Consider the following 21,729-nt stretch of genomic DNA (forward strand, 5'->3'; position numbering starts at 1 on the left):
TCCCTCACTATCTTCCTGATTTTCACTTGTTCTCAGCAGCACTTTGTAAATTTGCATACCCAAAAGACCATCATGCTCATTTGAATTACTAATATTATTGTTTTGCTTATGCCATTCCTCGTGTCACTGTTGCGCCGAGAAGGGGCCATTGATGTCCAAGAGTATCTCATACCAGTAAAATACATCCTTTAAGAAGGATGTCCTTTTAATTAAAGCAATCTTAAGAGATCCTGTACTCAGAATTGCATGGCGATGTGATCACTCCTACACTTGTTTTGTGTCACAATCCAGTGTGCAGTGTCAACAGAACTCACAATTTCCCTTAATAACAAACTCTATTTCTTTAGCAGTGATAATACTTGTGATTTTTTAAGGCTTGTGATAGCTGGCAAAAACCTTTCTTTGGGTATTTCTAGGGAGTGTAAGGTGTTCACTGGTGGGTTCCCATCTAATTGCAGAGGAGGAAACTTGCAGAGGTAGAGACCAAGGAGAAGCTGTCGAGAAGACCATCTGCCATAAGAAGTCATGCAAACATGAGCCACTCTCAGATTCTAAGCAAGGGAAATGAATAGTCCCAAGAAATGACAGAAGCTAACACTCTAAATGGTAGAAGATAACGTGAAATGTAGGGCTGTGGGGAAGTACAAGGGATTTGGACACAGCCCTCTTGTGTACACTTTAGTGTCTCTGAGTAAGGCAATTAACTTCTTCAAAGTTCCTTACAGAGCCACAAAATGTTGGTCAACCAAGGCAGCTATTGTATTAGGTTGTTGTGAAAACCCCTTATCAGAATAGATATAAAGACCTCGGCCATCCATAAAGATCAGCTAATACAAATATACTGCATATGTCATACAGTTTCAGAATGTTACCTGGTATCAAGACTCAAATTATCATGCTTTCTATGAAGTCACGCAAAGCTGTCCTGACTTTGATAGTAAATAAAAATTTGGAATTCTCACTTCATGTGAGAAATGGTTAAATTGAATAGAATTTAAGTGTCTTACCTGACAGTTAATACTGTATAGTTGTGAAACTAGCAAAATTTGTGTTTGCTGGTTTCAAACACCTCAAAAACTTTATGGCATTATGATTCTCATTGTTAAAGAGATATCACTTATGATAAGCACTTATCCGATATAAAGTAAAAGAGGCTAAGTGCAGCTACAGCAGCGTGAGACATCATGTGTCACTTGAGGATGGATGTCTTGGATGAGGTGAGAAGTGAATTGTATCTGAAATTATGATGATGATGATGATGATGATGACGATGATGATGATGATGTGAAGAAGAAAACAGGGAAAGTCCAACAGAGGAATGTGCAGATGTTTCTGACCAGAAGACTATCATGTTAGGATCCTTGAGGGAAAGTAAGTTGAGCTTCATCTTAGGCTGAGGAGTTTCCTCAGATCTTGGAGACAAACCACTCTGTTTTAAAGATGAGTGTTTAGGATTCAGTGAGGTCGGGTGGACTTTTATTATGAAGCCAGTACAGGAATTCTGACCCCAGCCCCAATTTACACACCATTCACTGTGTTTCCATGTTCTAGCAGAAGACCAGAGTCACATAACCTGAAGCAGCCTCAGAGTTGCCTGCTGTGAGCCAGTAACCATGCGTTGTCCATTTGTAGTTTCTGTGAAGAGTGGGATATTTTTGAAAGATCTTGAGTGTTTTTTCACAATACCATAGGTTTCTTAGTGATGTTTGTTTGGATGTTAATTCCAATGGTGAGTGATGACATCTCACCCAGTTGGAGGTTATGTTGACAGTGCCGTGTTGATGGAGAAGATGGGATTTCAATAGTGATATGTCTCCAGATCATCACAATCTTTAAGAAATTTTCAATTTTTTTATAACCTGGCATTTCTTCAATGCTTGTCCCAGGGCCAAATGAAATTAACTGTTTGAATCTCTCGGGATTTTAGGCTAAACTTGGGGACCCATCTGTGGGACAAAAGCATGGATTCTGTACTTGCACTTGGTAGGGTACCAGGATTTTTCTTTTGGATCACCATCTCCTACCTCATGACATGGAGACTTTTATTACTTATGAATGCTTAGTATCTGTATTTAGGCATCTGTACTGGTCTGGTTTGGGGTTCCTACCGCATTTGGATTCATTGGCCACCAATAAGAGCACCACCTGTGCACTTTCTCTATATTCCCTTTAATTAGGAGCCATGAGAACACTCACTCTGTCTATAGCCTTCTCCTGTTGGCCTTCAAGATCAAGGCAGAGCCTTTTGAAGGAAGTGATGATGAGGTTCTAGACCAGGAGCAGCTGGGAGACGCGACCAGAATGTGTCTATACCCTTTGGAGTAGATGAAACCCGTGTTCTGCAATATGCAGGAGAGATGTCAACATGTTACAGGTATGGAGTAGACAGAAGGGATGGAGATGATCTCTGAAATAGGATCAACCAGGAGAACTTATTACCTATTTATTTTCTCATTCAAAGCAGGAGCCCAGTAGACCCATTTCTTTCTGCAAAGATTTTTTTCCAGGACACCCTTTTTACTATAACTGTGTTCATTCATAAAGAGATTAGTAATTAGTTGTTTTTCTAGATCTCAGTGGATAGACTTGGTCATAGGGTGGATATTTTATTATGTCTATTTCAATTTAGAATCTAGAGGTATGTGTTTCCATATTTAAAAATGCACAATAATTTGTCAAGATAGGAGCACAAAATTGCAAACAAACAAAATTAAGCCAAATTGGTACTAGTCTTCAGGTTTGTGCAGGTTCAGTGTTGACCATGTATATGTAGTCACATTGATGGTGATTGCTCAGGCTGCTGTAGGTAATGATGAATGTGGGAGAACCACTCCTTAGAACACATCTTGCCCTGAATCTTTCCCACCTTACTGACTCATGACTCAGTGCTCCCTGCGATCTCCATGTGTGGAGATATGAGATCACACCTGACCTCCTTCTGTGGAAGAGCAGACTGTGGTTTTACACAACTCCACATTGGGTATGGCATGTTAGGAAACATCATCTACCAACTCTGCTGCTGCTTCTGGTCACTAAGAGCATGAAGAATAGGCTTGCATTATGAGTCGAGAGCCTATAGAATATGATTTATCCTGTGTTGTGTCCTCAAGTTTCTTCCACTTTTGTATCTAAATAAAGTCCATGCAGCAAGTTCTCTGTGTTAACTTGTGTTTCTCTGCTTTCTCCAAGAAAGATTCTGAGAATGCATACCAGATTGCTATAAAGACATTCTTGGCTCCAGATTGTAGGAATAGTGGGTAGGTAGTCTGAACTGGCCATCTCCTGTAATCACATTGGTAAATATCTGAATTGTCATCCGAGAGACATTGTCGAGTAGCTGATGGAAGTGAATGCAGACTTTCTCAGAAAAAGTCTTGGCCAAATTCCAGAAATCCCGTTGAAGAGAATGAGGAAGGATTGTATGAGCCTGGAGGGATAAGGTTATCACAAGATAACCCACAGATACAACTAACGTGAGTTCACAGTAGCTCACAGACACTGGCCTGACAGTTAAGCCAACCCATATGGGGAAGATCTATGGATGTAGGAGAGAGCTCACATATCTGAGATACAGTCCCTTTGGGCATGGACAGAGGAACATGTAATAGGTGACAGATATAAAGGAGAATATAAATAAGAGCATCCCCTCTTGTATGCTGACGATGTTTCAGGAGCAGTGCCCTTAGCAGCCTGTAAAGTACTTATCTCTTTGATAAAGCGCCCTGAACCCCCTTTTCCCATAGCATTGTTTTCCTTCTCATAGGGACTTCTCATACATAGAGCTGAAGTATAGATTTGTCTATTTATGGGACTCCTGGCAGTGGGAGCTGGTCCTATTTGATGATTTTGCAGACGTTTGGGAAACTGGTCCTTAAACTGGGTTCCCTTACCAAGGCATAATATGAGGGGTGGAGCTTAGTGTTACCTCAACTTGATATGCCATGCTTCGTGGACACCCAAGTACACCTGCCGTTTCTAAACAACCACAGAGAAGGAGTGGATTGGGGAGGGACTACGGGGATAAAAGGGGGAATCCGGGGAGAGGAGGGAGTTGGAAACTGCAGTCAGGATGGATATAAAGGATTATACGACATATTTTTTTTAATGGTAAGAAGCCAGGGTAGAAAATAGGAAGTATCACCCAGATGTGCTCATCTCCAGAACTATCTGTCCACATCTGTCCACATGTGGTGAAACTCGTTTGATAAAATAGGCCAGGCTTTAAAAAACGCGAAACGTTTGTTCTCAGACATTTTGCAATGCCATAAGATGTCTCTTTGCTCTTCTTGGATTGCTATGATTGGAAATAAAGTGGTAACCATAAGAGTTCAGTAGGCTGAGGCGCCACGCTTTCTACTCCAAGAAACCTCTGAGTACTCTCTGGGAAACAACAGACTTTAGGACAGGTGTGCCACCTGCTGGTCAAGGCCATATCATCTGTCCATGTCTCTCTGGGAGCTGGTCTTCCTTTACTGGAATAGTGTGGATTCTTGATCTACACTGTACTTGGGGGTCAGAGAGAACCTCAGATTGATGACGACCCTACTCTGCAGAGTCTCCTCCTTCTTGTCTGCACTCTCTGTGGGAAGCCGGCCAGGGTTAAACAGCAGTGTCATCATCTGGCTGTGAAGTGCCATTGCAGTGTGGACACTGGGTCAGTGCTTTAAGCCTCTGAGGGGAAGGGTGGTGCTGGAGCTTGGTCTCAACAGAGACTGAAACTGTGGCTGGAATTCTTGGATGTTGATCTGTCTTCGCTGTGGAGTTAAATACAAGGCAAGTGGAGAGACAAGGATAAGGTCCTATTTTTGAACACAGTCGAGGAATGGATTTGTGTGAGCAGAATTCTGAGTGACTGTGTGAAACTCTAGGACAGCAAGACAAGTGTCCTGTGAACTCAGGTTCTTCAAAACACACAATTGTCCTTGGAATGTGTTTGGTGCCCCCTTCCAAGTGTACTGACTCAGACTGAGTTTACTTCAAATCACTGCTTAATTGCTTTCTGCCGTGATTGAATTAAATGTGTTAACTCTCCTTACCTTGGCTGTGTCGTGAGACTTGAGTTTGTCTATTTCTTGGTTCTCTTCTCCCTGGTTTCACTGATGCTTAGGGTGGATGCCCCCATTACCTAAATCCCACCCCAGCGTTGAACAGCACCCCAGCCTTCTCTACCCATGACAATGGCATCCTAAATTCAGAAGAGCAGCAGTTACTGAAGAGATTACATCACCCCTTACCCTTAACCAAAGCCTGGAAATTTATGTCCAAAGGAAACTATTTCTTTCTCCCAGAAGGACTCATTTGCTTCCCTTCTCTCTGGCAAAATGACAAATGGCTACCTGTGGTGGCTATTGACATCTCAGGGCACATGCTGTCCCCCAGACTCTTTCAGTATCACAAGAACACATTTTCATAAATGAAATAGGGATACTTAAGATGGAGGCGGGGTCATGATTGAACCATTTACTCCGTGGTTACCAAAGTTGCCCTGGGAAACCAGATGTTTATTTTCTCTCTCTTACTGCTTCATACAATCTAATGCTCCTCTAAGGGTGTCAAGTAGAAACTGTATAAAAACCCATAAATCAAATTCACAAGATGTGTCTCATTGCCCTAGGGCCAGTGGCTATGTGTTAGGCTACTAAAATATAATCATGTGATCTTATAAAAAGAATCATCTCTGTTAAAATATTAGCTATACAAGCTCAGCACCTACCTGTAACTCAGTACAAATCAGTGATTTGATCAGGTCATCTAGAGCCCGGGGGAATGTGAAGCTCTGTCTAGAGGCTAGCCCTGAGAGCAACATGAGGCCACTAAGACAATACCAGGAACCCCAGAATGAAAAGACCCCAGAAGTTCTCTCAGACCTGAGGCAACTCACTTCTTAAGATTACATTGTGGCCTTTGTCTTTGAAGGTCATCCTCCCCTTTTAACTGGGTGTCATTACAAATACAACCATAGGAATCAAGGATTGTTGCAGCTTCCATAAAAATTCTGTTAATTTCAATAAACGGAGTCTATGTTCTCTTTGTGTTTTTAGTTTATAACCTGGAGGTATGTTTTTCTTTCTAAAAATGACTTTGAAAAAAGATTCTGATGCTTGAACTCAGGAGACTTTACAAAGACACACACCAATATCAATGAAATAGTAGGAAATAAATATTAATGAAACAGTAAGAATTTTCTGGAGGGAAATATGAGATGAAAGTAAATTGAAAACACTGCATTAATAATTTCTTTGTCATAACAAAGAAATTAGGAATTTACTGTTTTTCTGCTTTCCACACACAACACAGACCTGAGTTTCATACTGTAACTCACACAGGACTTTATTCTACTGATGGGCATTTTTTTTTATGAAGCACTGTTCATTACCTGAGTGATAGAGTCACAAGCCTTTAATCCCAGAATTTGGGAGGCATAGGCAGGTAGATCTCTGAATTAGAGACCAATCCCAAGCGTACAGAAAAATTCCAGGGCATCCTGACACACACACACACACACACACACACACACACACACACACACACACATTCTCTCTCATGCCTGACTTGAGAAAATATTGCAAGGTTGGACCTGGAGAAATGGACAGCATTAGACACTAATAACATGTTTCCTACACAAAGGTTGAAAATCTGAGAGAAGTCACTTTTGAGCTGGTTGGTTTCTTATGCTGGTTACATCAGAGCAAGGCGATTGAACACTCTGCTGGCAGGAACTGATACAGAAAGAGCTATTGTTCTTTCCAGGATGTGAGAATTTGTCTTACTGACTGACCTCTATGGCTAAGTAGTGTGGCTGCCAGAATTAAAGGTGTGTGCCACCACATGCCTGGCCTACAAGTTTAACTAGCATTGCTGGGTTTGAACTCTGATCTTAAGGCAAACTTGGTTGGATTGTAAATAAAATATCACCACGGTTTCCAATGCTGTGGTTATTTTCCAGGGTTTTGTTTTTATATGTGTGGGTCACCCCATGTGTATGTGTGTCTAATGCTTTTTCGTTTTTGTTTCTTCCTATTATTCCTGCTTGTTTGTTTTATTTGCTTACTGGTTTTCTAAAAGAGAGAGAGAGAGAGAGAGAGAGAGAGAGAGAGAGAGAGAGAGAGAAGGAATCAAGTAGGTATGGCAGAGACTATCTGGTTGGAGATTTGAGAAGGAATACAGTAATCAAAATAAATGGTAGGAAAGGACCAATTTGAATAAAAACAATAGAAACAAAGAAAGAAAAGTTGAGGCTGTGTATACAAGGACCTGCATGAGAAATCAGTTCTGAAAGCCGTGGGCCATCGTGGGGTTCTGCACTTCTGTGAACACCAGGGTGAATAACTGTGAAACACAGAGTAAAACCCGGCATCCTGAAGTCACAAATGTATCAGTTCCAGATTAAAAGTAGTAGTCTAGGACCAACTCTGAAACTTCAATTGAAGATGTGTATGTTGCCTGAGGATTGAAAGAAGCTTATGGCTGAGAAATTTATTGGAGGAGAAAAAAATTGAGGCTAAGTACAAGTGTAATGCCATCATGATGTCTCAGAGATCTTGTCTCTGGTCTCAGTCACAGCAGAGTGTTGCATAAAAGAGCATAGTGGGAAACCAAGAGACATCTGCAGGATATTTGCTGTATTTGATCTCAGGTCTGGTGTGGCTGAAGAAACAGAAAACACTGTTTCTACTACACAGACACCTTTTTTCAGTCATGTTCTTTGCTGAGTTATTCACAATAGGTATAAAGTAGAAACTAAGAAAATGCCCTTCAATGGAAGAATGGGTCGTGGAAGTGTGGGACATGTTTCTGAGGCAGACTCTGATCAAAAAGACAGTAGAGTTGGTTGAGAGCAGAAGTAGCTGGAGCAGAATCACTGAGATGTGACTAAGTATCTAAGCTCCTGTTCGCCCTTGAAGTGACTACTAAATTGTAACCAAGTCTTGGTGTAAAGGGATTCATTGAAGAGTCTGTTGCAAAGCTTGGAAGAGCCCTCACCATGAAGCCACATAGAAAGCACCAAAGAAACATAAAAACAGACTCTTCTTCTGCAAGGAAATTTATTGGAGAAGGAAAACCAGTTGAGGCTAAGTACAAGGGTAATGACAGATCATGAGGTCTCAGAGCACATGGTGATGATGTCTCAGGTCTCAGCGGCAGCAGAATTTGGGGGGGTTTGGTCCATGGCCACAGAACCCTGCGCTACGTCCAGGAAAAGGGCAGAATCTTCTACAGGAGCACTGCAAGACTCCTCCTCCTTTGCCTGCAGAAACAGAGAACATCAGCCATTATGTAAGGTAGCCAGCAGTATGCAATAGTGTACAATTCTATGAAGATGCATCGCACATGGTACACAGGAGTTTTGTTTCTATTGGAGACATCAAACACAGCACCGTGATTAACTCCAAACACTGGGACATAATACATTTAACAAATGCTGATCACATGACTGACTTAACAGGAGTTTCACTCCTTCATCCCTTTGAGTCCTCCTGACCCAAAACTGCCAGGCACTTGGTTCCTAAGTATATTCTAGTAAGCAAAGCAGATTTTTCTTTCTATCACAAAATAACAGCTGGATAGACAAAGTGCTAATCAATGTGTCCGATATTTTAAAACTATTCCACAGATAAATATTTAGATCAAAACACAAGACTGACAATCTGCTACACGTTTTTGACTCTCTGTTACTTCTATTTATAAGACAGTGAATGTCCCAGAGAATCAAGAGAGACACTTCCTGATTCACATAGCTTCCCACGGGATTCCAGGGCACCTGTTCCTCCCTGTCCCAGGAGGACCCAACCCACTATCATACCGGGCCTCACCGCTCACCTGGACGTTGGAGAGCAGAGCCTTCAGGGCCTTCAAAGAAGACGGTCACATCCTGGTTCTCCAATCCTGGCTGTTGCTCATTCTTAGCTTCCCCAGTTGCTTCTGGCAGAGGGTCAGCCAGGGCCTGGAAGGCCAGTAGGACAAGGGTAGAGAGGAGGACAAGTGTCTTCATGGCTGAGAGTCACTTGGAGGAAGGGTGAGAAAGAGCCTAGTGTGTGGGGAGTGAGGAGCCAGCCTACATTTATAGGGCTGTCATGAGAATCTGCAGACACAGTTTGTGTAGGAAGAGAGTGCACACACTGATGATAACGAAGAGAGACTGTTGTTCTCAAGATCCCTTTGATGGTCTCTCTGTTCTCACAGTCGCCACCATGATGCTGGTCTGTGTGTTCAGTGACTGCCCACCCTTACAGCTGATAATGAAGAAGGGACCTAGCTCTCCTATCCCGTTTCCCATCTGCTTCATTATTTACCTTTCTGTACCCAGAAAACAAGAAGGTGGGTGCTTCAAAGTTAGTAAGTTCATGGAACAATGTGTTTTGTGCTCTGAAGTGGGAGCTTGCAGGACTCAGAGAGTGAGGATCCTGGACCAGACTTTAGTACCTGTGGATTAGACAGTCAGTTCTTTGAGTGATTTGGGGTATTATCACACTCATGAAGGAAGTCTTTGCGAATCCCCTCCTTTGAGGAGTCTATGGATAAAGTAAGATAGCCCTGCTGAATCTAGCTCATGAGGAGCTAAGGGACAGCATGGGTCAGAGTGAAGTTAGAGCAGATTGTTGTGAAGAAGCCGGTGTGACCTGAACACATCTCATGAGTGCATTCCATGTTCTTCATACGTTGGGAGCTGTGAAATGATGTGCTGTGGCTCATGTCTCACATTCTGTATTCATAAAAATCTTTTTTATAAAATGTGAGTTTACTTCCAAGATTCAAAATGTGGAGAGATTGATGTGCTATGTTCAAATCCCAAGAAGTGATTCTTCTCAAAGAAGCCACTGCCTTTCATATATGTACAATGTTCTTTACATGATATAACTATTTCCCTCATTATGTATATATCAAATAGATAGAGAACTTTATTCAAATTTCTGTTACCATATGGGCTCCTAGTGTTGTAATTTCTAGCTTGTATTTACATGTTGATAAGTGCTGTTCCATTGTTAAGACGATTTTATTTACAGCAGTGTACAAAACCTATCAAAGTGGTAAGATTACTATTTTAGACACATGCAAGCACACAGACACACACACACATATATATCATAGTGACTAGTGGGACATGACCTCTTCAGTACCTTTGTAGACTTAAATTTATCAGTCAAAAAGCATATCTTACATTTCAAACACATCCCTCACTATCTTCCTGATTTTCACTTGTTCTCAGCAGCACTTTGTAAATTTGCATACCCAAAAGACCATCATGCTCATTTGAATTACTAATATTATTGTTTTGCTTATGCCATTCCTCGTGTCACTGTTGCGCCGAGAAGGGGCCATTGATGTCCAAGAGTATCTCATACCAGTAAAATACATCCTTTAAGAAGGATGTCCTTTTAATTAAAGCAATCTTAAGAGATCCTGTACTCAGAATTGCATGGCGATGTGATCACTCCTACACTTGTTTTGTGTCACAATCCAGTGTGCAGTGTCAACAGAACTCACAATTTCCCTTAATAACAAACTCTATTTCTTTAGCAGTGATAATACTTGTGATTTTTTAAGGCTTGTGATAGCTGGCAAAAACCTTTCTTTGGGTATTTCTAGGGAGTGTAAGGTGTTCACTGGTGGGTTCCCATCTAATTGCAGAGGAGGAAACTTGCAGAGGTAGAGACCAAGGAGAAGCTGTCGAGAAGACCATCTGCCATAAGAAGTCATGCAAACATGAGCCACTCTCAGATTCTAAGCAAGGGAAATGAATAGTCCCAAGAAATGACAGAAGCTAACACTCTAAATGGTAGAAGATAACGTGAAATGTAGGGCTGTGGGGAAGTACAAGGGATTTGGACACAGCCCTCTTGTGTACACTTTAGTGTCTCTGAGTAAGGCAATTAACTTCTTCAAAGTTCCTTACAGAGCCACAAAATGTTGGTCAACCAAGGCAGCTATTGTATTAGGTTGTTGTGAAAACCCCTTATCAGAATAGATATAAAGACCTCGGCCATCCATAAAGATCAGCTAATACAAATATACTGCATATGTCATACAGTTTCAGAATGTTACCTGGTATCAAGACTCAAATTATCATGCTTTCTATGAAGTCACGCAAAGCTGTCCTGACTTTGATAGTAAATAAAAATTTGGAATTCTCACTTCATGTGAGAAATGGTTAAATTGAATAGAATTTAAGTGTCTTACCTGACAGTTAATACTGTATAGTTGTGAAACTAGCAAAATTTGTGTTTGCTGGTTTCAAACACCTCAAAAACTTTATGGCATTATGATTCTCATTGTTAAAGAGATATCACTTATGATAAGCACTTATCCGATATAAAGTAAAAGAGGCTAAGTGCAGCTACAGCAGCGTGAGACATCATGTGTCACTTGAGGATGGATGTCTTGGATGAGGTGAGAAGTGAATTGTATCTGAAATTATGATGATGATGATGATGATGATGACGATGATGATGATGATGTGAAGAAGAAAACAGGGAAAGTCCAACAGAGGAATGTGCAGATGTTTCTGACCAGAAGACTATCATGTTAGGATCCTTGAGGGAAAGTAAGTTGAGCTTCATCTTAGGCTGAGGAGTTTCCTCAGATCTTGGAGACAAACCACTCTGTTTTAAAGATGAGTGTTTAGGATTCAGTGAGGTCGGGTGGACTTTTATTATGAAGCCAGTACAGGAATTCTGACCCCAGCCCCAATTTACACACCATTCACTGTGTTTCCATGTTCTAGCAGAAGACCAGAGTCACATAACCTGAAGCAGCCTCAGAGTTGCCTGCTGTGAGCCAGTAACCATGCGTTGTCCATTTGTAGTTTCTGTGAAGAGTGGGATATTTTTGAAAGATCTTGAGTGTTTTTTCACAATACCATAGGTTTCTTAGTGATGTTTGTTTGGATGTTAATTCCAATGGTGAGTGATGACATCTCACCCAGTTGGAGGTTATGTTGACAGTGCCGTGTTGATGGAGAAGATGGGATTTCAATAGTGATATGTCTCCAGATCATCACAATCTTTAAGAAATTTTCAATTTTTTTATAACCTGGCATTTCTTCAATGCTTGTCCCAGGGCCAAATGAAATTAACTGTTTGAATCTCTCGGGATTTTAGGCTAAACTTGGGGACCCATCTGTGGGACAAAAGCATGGATTCTGTACTTGCACTTGGTAGGGTACCAGGATTTTTCTTTTGGATCACCATCTCCTACCTCATGACATGGAGACTTTTATTACTTATGAATGCTTAGTATCTGTATTTAGGCATCTGTACTGGTCTGGTTTGGGGTTCCTACCGCATTTGGATTCATTGGCCACCAATAAGAGCACCACCTGTGCACTTTCTCTATATTCCCTTTAATTAGGAGCCATGAGAACACTCACTCTGTCTATAGCCTTCTCCTGTTGGCCTTCAAGATCAAGGCAGAGCCTTTTGAAGGAAGTGATGATGAGGTTCTAGACCAGGAGCAGCTGGGAGACGCGACCAGAATGTGTCTATACCCTTTGGAGTAGATGAAACCCGTGTTCTGCAATATGCAGGAGAGATGTCAACATGTTACAGGTATGGAGTAGACAGAAGGGATGGAGATGATCTCTGAAATAGGATCAACCAGGAGAACTTATTACCTATTTACTTTTCTCATTCAAAGCAGGAGCCCAGTAGACCCATTTCTTTCTGCAAAGATTTTTTTCCAGGACACCCTTTTTACTATAACTGTGTTCATTCATAAAGAGATTAGTAATTAGTTGTTTTTCTAGATCTCAGTGGATAGACTTGGTCATAGGGTGGATATTTTATTATGTCTATTTCAATTTAGAATCTAGAGGTATGTGTTTCCATATTTAAAAAATGCACAATAATTTGTCAAGATAGGAGCACAAAATTGCAAACAAACAAAATTAAGCCAAATTGGTACTAGTCTTCAGGTTTGTGCAGGTTCAGTGTTGACCATGTATATGTAGTCACATTGATGGTGATTGCTCAGGCTGCTGTAGGTAATGATGAATGTGGGAGAACCACTCCTTAGAACACATCTTGCCCTGAATCTTTCCCACCTTACTGACTCATGACTCAGTGCTCCCTGCGATCTCCATGTGTGGAGATATGAGATCACACCTGACCTCCTTCTGTGGAAGAGCAGACTGTGGTTTTACACAACTCCACATTGGGTATGGCATGTTAGGAAACATCATCTACCAACTCTGCTGCTGCTTCTGGTCACTAAGAGCATGAAGAATAGGCTTGCATTATGAGTCGAGAGCCTATAGAATATGATTTATCCTGTGTTGTGTCCTCAAGTTTCTTCCACTTTTGTATCTAAATAAAGTCCATGCAGCAAGTTCTCTGTGTTAACTTGTGTTTCTCTGCTTTCTCCAAGAAAGATTCTGAGAATGCATACCAGATTGCTATAAAGACATTCTTGGCTCCAGATTGTAGGAATAGTGGGTAGGTAGTCTGAACTGGCCATCTCCTGTAATCACATTGGTAAATATCTGAATTGTCATCCGAGAGACATTGTCGAGTAGCTGATGGAAGCGAATGCAGACTTTCTCAGAAAAAGTCTTGGCCAAATTCCAGAAATCCCGTTGAAGAGAATGAGGAAGGATTGTATGAGCCTGGAGGGATAAGGTTATCACAAGATAACCCACAGATACAACTAACGTGAGTTCACAGTAGCTCACAGACACTGGCCTGACAGTTAAGCCAACCCATATGGGGAAGATCTATGGATGTAGGAGAGAGCTCACATATCTGAGATACAGTCCCTTTGGGCATGGACAGAGGAACATGTAATAGGTGACAGATATAAAGGAGAATATAAATAAGAGCATCCCCTCTTGTATGCTGACGATGTTTCAGGAGCAGTGCCCTTAGCAGCCTGTAAAGTACTTATCTCTTTGATAAAGCGCCCTGAACCCCCTTTTCCCATAGCATTGTTTTCCTTCTCATAGGGACTTCTCATACATAGAGCTGAAGTATAGATTTGTCTATTTATGGGACTCCTGGCAGTGGGAGCTGGTCCTATTTGATGATTTTGCAGACGTTTGGGAAACTGGTCCTTAAACTGGGTTCCCTTACCAAGGCATAATATGAGGGGTGGAGCTTAGTGTTACCTCAACTTGATATGCCATGCTTCGTGGACACCCAAGTACACCTGCCGTTTCTAAACAACCACAGAGAAGGAGTGGATTGGGGAGGGACTACGGGGATAAAAAGGGGGAATCCGGGGAGAGGAGGGAGTTGGAAACTGCAGTCAGGATGGATATAAAGGATTATACGACATATTTTTTTTAATGGTAAGAAGCCAGGGTAGAAAATAGGAAGTATCACCCAGATGTGCTCATCTCCAGAACTATCTGTCCACATCTGTCCACATGTGGTGAAACTCGTTTGATAAAATAGGCCAGGCTTTAAAAAACGCGAAACGTTTGTTCTCAGACATTTTGCAATGCCATAAGATGTCTAGGTGTAGTGTCTTAAGATAACTTGATCTATACTTCTCAATTTGGAGTCAGCTGTTGGAAAATGTGACTAATATCACTTACAACACAAAATATGCCAGCAGACAGAGAGGTACAGTGGAGGCATCGGGTGCCCCAGAACGTTTTCCTCAGTCACCACACCAGCTCCCGCCTACTGTACAGGTACCTAGATCTCTGAACAGAGCATGGTTGACTGCAGGGAGACCTGGAGCCATCGAGCCTCCAATCTTATCAGTCATCCGCCAAATTTGCCAGATATATTTACACAGGGATATGTGAGAATGCTCCAAACTTCTTCTTTCCCCCTCTGTAAAAAGAGATTCCCAAGCCTTCCAAACTCTGAGGTGGAAACTCAAGGTGGCTTCTGTGAACTCAAACAATCAAATATGTTCAAAAGATCTCTTAATTCATAGACTTGTGCCTCACTTGAGCAGTCTCTTTGCTCTTCTTGGATTGCTATGATTGGAAATAAAGTGGTAACCATAAGAGTTCAGTAGGCTGAGGCGCCATGCTTTCTGCTCCAAGAAACCTCTGAGTACTCTCTGGGAAACAACAGACTTTAGGACAGGTGTGCCACCTGCTGGTCAAGGCAATATCATCTGTCCATGTCTCTCTGGGAGCTGGTCTTCCTTTACTGGAATAGTGTGGATTCTTGATCTACACTGTACTTGGGGGTCAGAGAGAACCTCAGATTGATGACGACCCTACTCTGCAGAGTCTCCTCCTTCTTGTCTGCACTCTCTGTGGGAAGCCGGCCAGGGTTAAACAGCAGTGTCATCATCTGGCTGTGAAGTGCCATTGCAGTGTGGACACTGGGTCAGTGCTTTAAGCCTCTGAGGGGAAGGGTGGTGCTGGAGCTTGGTCTCAACAGAGACTGAAACTGTGGCTGGAATTCTTGGATGTTGATCTGTCTTCGCTGTGGAGTTAAATACAAGGCAAGTGGAGAGACAAGGATAAGGTCCTATTTTTGAACACAGTCGAGGAATGGATTTGTGTGAGCAGAAGTCTGAGTGACTGTGTGAAACTCTAGGACAGCAAGACAAGTGTCCTGTGAACTCAGGTTCTTCAAAACACACAATTGTCCTTGGAATGTGTTTGGTGCCCCCTTCCAAGTGTACTGACTCAGACTGAGTTTACTTCAGATCACTGCCTAACTGCTTTCTGCCGTGATTGAATTAAATGTGTTAATTCTGCTTACCTTGGCTCAGTGGAAAAACACATTTTTGTCACGTGTGCCTTGTTCTTTGTTGTGTACAGCTTGATATCATGAGAACTTTATTCATGTGGCCTTCCTTATCCCTCAGAGTGGGGACTGTCTGGGTCTCTGAATAAAGTTGGCTGAGTCGAGAGACTTGAGTTTGTCTATTTCTTGGTTCTCTTCTCCCTGGTTTCACTGATGCTTAGGGTGGATGCCCCCATTACCTAAATCCCACCCCAGCGTTGAACAGCACCCCAGCCTTCTCTACCCATGACAATGGCATCCTAAATTCAGAAGAGCAGCAGTTACTGAAGAGATTACATCACCCCTTACCCTTAACCAAAGCCTGGAAATTTATGTCCAAAGGAAACTATTTCTTTCTCCCAGAAGGACTCATTTGCTTCCCTTCTCTCTGGCAAAATGACAAATGGCTACCTGTGGTGGCTATTGACATCTCAGGGCACATGCTGTCCCCCAGACTCTTTCAGTATCACAAGAACACATTTTCATAAATGAAATAGGGATACTTAAGATGGAGGCGGGGTCATGATTGAACCATTTACTCCGTGGTTACCAAAGTTGCCCTGGGAAACCAGATGTTTATTTTCTCTCTCTTACTGCTTCATACAATCTAATGCTCCTCTAAGGGTGTCAAGTAGAAACTGTATAAAAACCCATAAATCAAATTCACAAGATGTGTCTCATTGCCCTAGGGCCAGTGGCTATGTGTTAGGCTACTAAAATATAATCATGTGATCTTATAAAAAGAATCATCTCTGTTAAAATATTAGCTATACAAGCTCAGCACCTACCTGTAACTCAGTACAAATCAGTGATTTGATCAGGTCATCTAGAGCCCGGGGGAATGTGAAGCTCTGTCTAGAGGCTAGCCCTGAGAGCAACATGAGGCCACTAAGACAATACCAGGAACCCCAGAATGAAAAGACCCCAGAAGTTCTCTCAGACCTGAGGCAACTCACTTCTTAAGATTACATTGTGGCCTTTGTCTTTGAAGGTCATCCTCCCCTTTTAACTGGGTGTCATTACAAATACAACCATAGGAATCAAGGATTGTTGCAGCTTCCATAAAAATTCTGTTAATTTCAATAAACGGAGTCTATGTTCTCTTTGTGTTTTTAGTTTATAACCTGGAGGTATGTTTTTCTTTCTAAAAATGACTTTGAAAAAAGATTCTGATGCTTGAACTCAGGAGACTTTACAAAGACACACACCAATATCAATGAAATAGTAGGAAATAAATATTAATGAAACAGTAAGAATTTTCTGGAGGGAAATATGAGATGAAAGTAAATTGAAAACACTGCATTAATAATTTACTTGTCATAACAAAGAAATTAGGAATTTACTGTTTTTCTGCTTTCCACACACAACACAGACCTGAGTTTCATACTGTAACTCACACAGGACTTTATTCTACTGATGGGCATTTTTTTTTATGAAGCACTGTTCATTACCTGAGTGATAGAGTCACAAGCCTTTAATCCCAGAATTTGGGAGGCATAGGCAGGTAGATCTCTGAATTAGAGACCAATCCCAAGCGTACAGAAAAATTCCAGGGCATCCTGACACACACACACACACACACACACACACACACACACACACACACACATTCTCTCTCATGCCTGACTTGAGAAAATATTGCAAGGTTGGACCTGGAGAAATGGACAGCATTAGACACTAATAACATGTTTCCTACACAAAGGTTGAAAATCTGAGAGAAGTCACTTTTGAGCTGGTTGGTTTCTTATGCTGGTTACATCAGAGCAAGGCGATTGAACACTCTGCTGGCAGGAACTGATACAGAAAGAGCTATTGTTCTTTCCAGGATGTGAGAATTTGTCTTACTGACTGACCTCTATGGCTAAGTAGTGTGGCTGCCAGAATTAAAGGTGTGTGCCACCACATGCCTGGCCTACAAGTTTAACTAGCATTGCTGGGTTTGAACTCTGATCTTAAGGCAAACTTGGTTGGATTGTAAATAAAATATCACCACGGTTTCCAATGCTGTGGTTATTTTCCAGGGTTTTGTTTTTATATGTGTGGGTCACCCCATGTGTATGTGTGTCTAATGCTTTTTCGTTTTTGTTTCTTCCTATTATTCCTGCTTGTTTGTTTTATTTGCTTACTGGTTTTCTAAAGAGAGAGACAGAGAGAGAGAGAGAGAGAGAGACAGAGAGAGACAGAGAGAGAGAGAGAGAGAGAGAGAGAAGGAATCACGTAGGTATGGCAGAGACTATCTGGTTGGAGATTTGAGAAGGAATACAGTAATCAAAATAAATGGTAGGAAAGGACCAATTTGAATAAAAACAATAGAAACAAAGAAAGAAAAGTTGAGGCTGTGTATACAAGGACCTGCATGAGAAATCAGTTCTGAAAGCCGTGGGCCATCGTGGGGTTCTGCACTTCTGTGAACACCAGGGTGAATAACTGTGAAACACAGAGTAAAACCCGGCATCCTGAAGTCACAAATGTATCAGTTCCAGATTAAAAGTAGTAGTCTAGGACCAACTCTGAAACTTCAATTGAAGATGTGTATGTTGCCTGAGGATTGAAAGAAGCTTATGGCTGAGAAATTTATTGGAGGAGAAAAAAATTGAGGCTAAGTACAAGTGTAATGCCATCATGATGTCTCAGAGATCTTGTCTCTGGTCTCAGTCACAGCAGAGTGTTGCATAAAAGAGCATAGTGGGAAACCAAGAGACATCTGCAGGATATTTGCTGTATTTGATCTCAGGTCTGGTGTGGCTGAAGAAACAGAAAACACTGTTTCTACTACACAGACACCTTTTTTCAGTCATGTTCTTTGCTGAGTTATTCACAATAGGTATAAAGTAGAAACTAAGAAAATGCCCTTCAATGGAAGAATGGGTCGTGGAAGTGTGGGACATGTTTCTGAGGCAGACTCTGATCAAAAAGACAGTAGAGTTGGTTGAGAGCAGAAGTAGCTGGAGCAGAATCACTGAGATGTGACTAAGTATCTAAGCTCCTGTTCGCCCTTGAAGTGACTACTAAATTGTAACCAAGTCTTGGTGTAAAGGGATTCATTGAAGAGTCTGTTGCAAAGCTTGGAAGAGCCCTCACCATGAAGCCACATAGAAAGCACCAAAGAAACATAAAAACAGACTCTTCTTCTGCAAGGAAATTTATTGGAGAAGGAAAACCAGTTGAGGCTAAGTACAAGGGTAATGACAGATCATGAGGTCTCAGAGCACATGGTGATGATGTCTCAGGTCTCAGCGGCAGCAGAATTTGGGGGGGTTTGGTCCATGGCCACAGAACCCTGCGCTACGTCCAGGAAAAGGGCAGAATCTTCTACAGGAGCACTGCAAGACTCCTCCTCCTTTGCCTGCAGAAACAGAGAACATCAGCCATTATGTAAGGTAGCCAGCAGTATGCAATAGTGTACAATTCTATGAAGATGCATCGCACATGGTACACAGGAGTTTTGTTTCTATTGGAGACATCAAACACAGCACCGTGATTAACTCCAAACACTGGGACATAATACATTTAACAAATGCTGATCACATGACTGACTTAACAGGAGTTTCACTCCTTCATCCCTTTGAGTCCTCCTGACCCAAAACTGCCAGGCACTTGGTTCCTAAGTATATTCTAGTAAGCAAAGCAGATTTTTCTTTCTATCACAAAATAACAGCTGGATAGACAAAGTGCTAATCAATGTGTCCGATATTTTAAAACTATTCCACAGATAAATATTTAGATCAAAACACAAGACTGACAATCTGCTACACGTTTTTGACTCTCTGTTACTTCTATTTATAAGACAGTGAATGTCCCAGAGAATCAAGAGAGACACTTCCTGATTCACATAGCTTCCCACGGGATTCCAGGGCACCTGTTCCTCCCTGTCCCAGGAGGACCCAACCCACTATCATACCGGGCCTCACCGCTCACCTGGACGTTGGAGAGCAGAGCCTTCAGGGCCTTCAAAGAAGACGGTCACATCCTGGTTCTCCAATCCTGGCTGTTGCTCATTCTTAGCTTCCCCAGTTGCTTCTGGCAGAGGGTCAGCCAGGGCCTGGAAGGCCAGTAGGACAAGGGTAGAGAGGAGGACAAGTGTCTTCATGGCTGAGAGTCACTTGGAGGAAGGGTGAGAAAGAGCCTAGTGTGTGGGGAGTGAGGAGCCAGCCTACATTTATAGGGCTGTCATGAGAATCTGCAGACACAGTTTGTGTAGGAAGAGAGTGCACACACTGATGATAACGAAGAGAGACTGTTGTTCTCAAGATCCCTTTGATGGTCTCTCTGTTCTCACAGTCGCCACCATGATGCTGGTCTGTGTGTTCAGTGACTGCCCACCCTTACAGCTGATAATGAAGAAGGGACCTAGCTCTCCTATCCCGTTTCCCATCTGCTTCATTATTTACCTTTCTGTACCCAGAAAACAAGAAGGTGGGTGCTTCAAAGTTAGTAAGTTCATGGAACAATGTGTTTTGTGCTCTGAAGTGGGAGCTTGCAGGACTCAGAGAGTGAGGATCCTGGACCAGACTTTAGTACCTGTGGATTAGACAGTCAGTTCTTTGAGTGATTTGGGGTATTATCACACTCATGAAGGAAGTCTTTGCGAATCCCCTCCTTTGAGGAGTCTATGGATAAAGTAAGATAGCCCTGCTGAATCTAGCTCATGAGGAGCTAAGGGACAGCATGGGTCAGAGTGAAGTTAGAGCAGATTGTTGTGAAGAAGCCGGTGTGACCTGAACACATCTCATGAGTGCATTCCATGTTCTTCATACGTTGGGAGCTGTGAAATGATGTGCTGTGGCTCATGTCTCACATTCTGTATTCATAAAAATCTTTTTTTTATAAAATGTGAGTTTACTTCCAAGATTCAAAATGTGGAGAGATTGATGTGCTATGTTCAAATCCCAAGAAGTGATTCTTCTCAAAGAAGCCACTGCCTTTCATATATGTACAATGTTCTTTACATGATATAACTATTTCCCTCATTATGTATATATCAAATAGATAGAGAACTTTATTCAAATTTCTGTTACCATATGGGCTCCTAGTGTTGTAATTTCTAGCTTGTATTTACATGTTGATAAGTGCTGTTCCATTGTTAAGACGATTTTATTTACAGCAGTGTACAAAACCTATCAAAGTGGTAAGATTACTATTTTAGACACATGCAAGCACACAGACACACACACACATATATATCATAGTGACTAGTGGGACATGACCTCTTCAGTACCTTTGTAGACTTAAATTTATCAGTCAAAAAGCATATCTTACATTTCAAACACATCCCTCACTATCTTCCTGATTTTCACTTGTTCTCAGCAGCACTTTGTAAATTTGCATACCCAAAAGACCATCATGCTCATTTGAATTACTAATATTATTGTTTTGCTTATGCCATTCCTCGTGTCACTGTTGCGCCGAGAAGGGGCCATTGATGTCCAAGAGTATCTCATACCAGTAAAATACATCCTTTAAGAAGGATGTCCTTTTAATTAAAGCAATCTTAAGAGATCCTGTACTCAGAATTGCATGGCGATGTGATCACTCCTACACTTGTTTTGTGTCACAATCCAGTGTGCAGTGTCAACAGAACTCACAATTTCCCTTAATAACAAACTCTATTTCTTTAGCAGTGATAATACTTGTGATTTTTTAAGGCTTGTGATAGCTGGCAAAAACCTTTCTTTGGGTATTTCTAGGGAGTGTAAGGTGTTCACTGGTGGGTTCCCATCTAATTGCAGAGGAGGAAACTTGCAGAGGTAGAGACCAAGGAGAAGCTGTCGAGAAGACCATCTGCCATAAGAAGTCATGCAAACATGAGCCACTCTCAGATTCTAAGCAAGGGAAATGAATAGTCCCAAGAAATGACAGAAGCTAACACTCTAAATGGTAGAAGATAACGTGAAATGTAGGGCTGTGGGGAAGTACAAGGGATTTGGACACAGCCCTCTTGTGTACACTTTAGTGTCTCTGAGTAAGGCAATTAACTTCTTCAAAGTTCCTTACAGAGCCACAAAATGTTGGTCAACCAAGGCAGCTATTGTATTAGGTT

At 41.8% G+C, this 21,729-nt stretch overlaps 2 protein-coding genes across 2 annotated transcripts; both read right to left on the reverse strand.

Moving 5' to 3' along the window:
- Window positions 1–8,028: 8,028 nt before the first annotated feature.
- On the reverse strand, window positions 8,029–9,051 carry LOC121138611 (defensin alpha-like protein 1). The gene is made up of 2 exons (XM_040741283.1): window positions 8,821–9,051; window positions 8,029–8,248 (listed from the first exon to the last, which is right to left on the reverse strand). The coding sequence occupies exons 1-2, from the start codon at window positions 8,990–8,992 to the stop codon at window positions 8,136–8,138; spliced, it is 285 nt and encodes a 94-aa protein (XP_040597217.1). The 5' UTR covers window positions 8,993–9,051; the 3' UTR covers window positions 8,029–8,135.
- Window positions 9,052–18,815: 9,764 nt separating this feature from the next.
- LOC106022692 (defensin alpha-like protein 1) lies at window positions 18,816–19,838 on the reverse strand. Its single transcript, XM_040741282.1, has 2 exons — window positions 19,608–19,838; window positions 18,816–19,035 (listed from the first exon to the last, which is right to left on the reverse strand). Exons 1-2 carry the CDS (start codon window positions 19,777–19,779, stop codon window positions 18,923–18,925), a joined length of 285 nt encoding a protein of 94 aa, XP_040597216.1. The 5' UTR covers window positions 19,780–19,838; the 3' UTR covers window positions 18,816–18,922.
- Window positions 19,839–21,729: the final 1,891 nt, after the last annotated feature.

This window comes from Mesocricetus auratus, unplaced genomic scaffold, assembly GCF_017639785.1.
Source record: "Mesocricetus auratus isolate SY011 unplaced genomic scaffold, BCM_Maur_2.0 contig_5297_pilon_obj, whole genome shotgun sequence".
In the NCBI taxonomy this organism is placed as follows: Eukaryota; Metazoa; Chordata; class Mammalia; order Rodentia; family Cricetidae; genus Mesocricetus; species Mesocricetus auratus.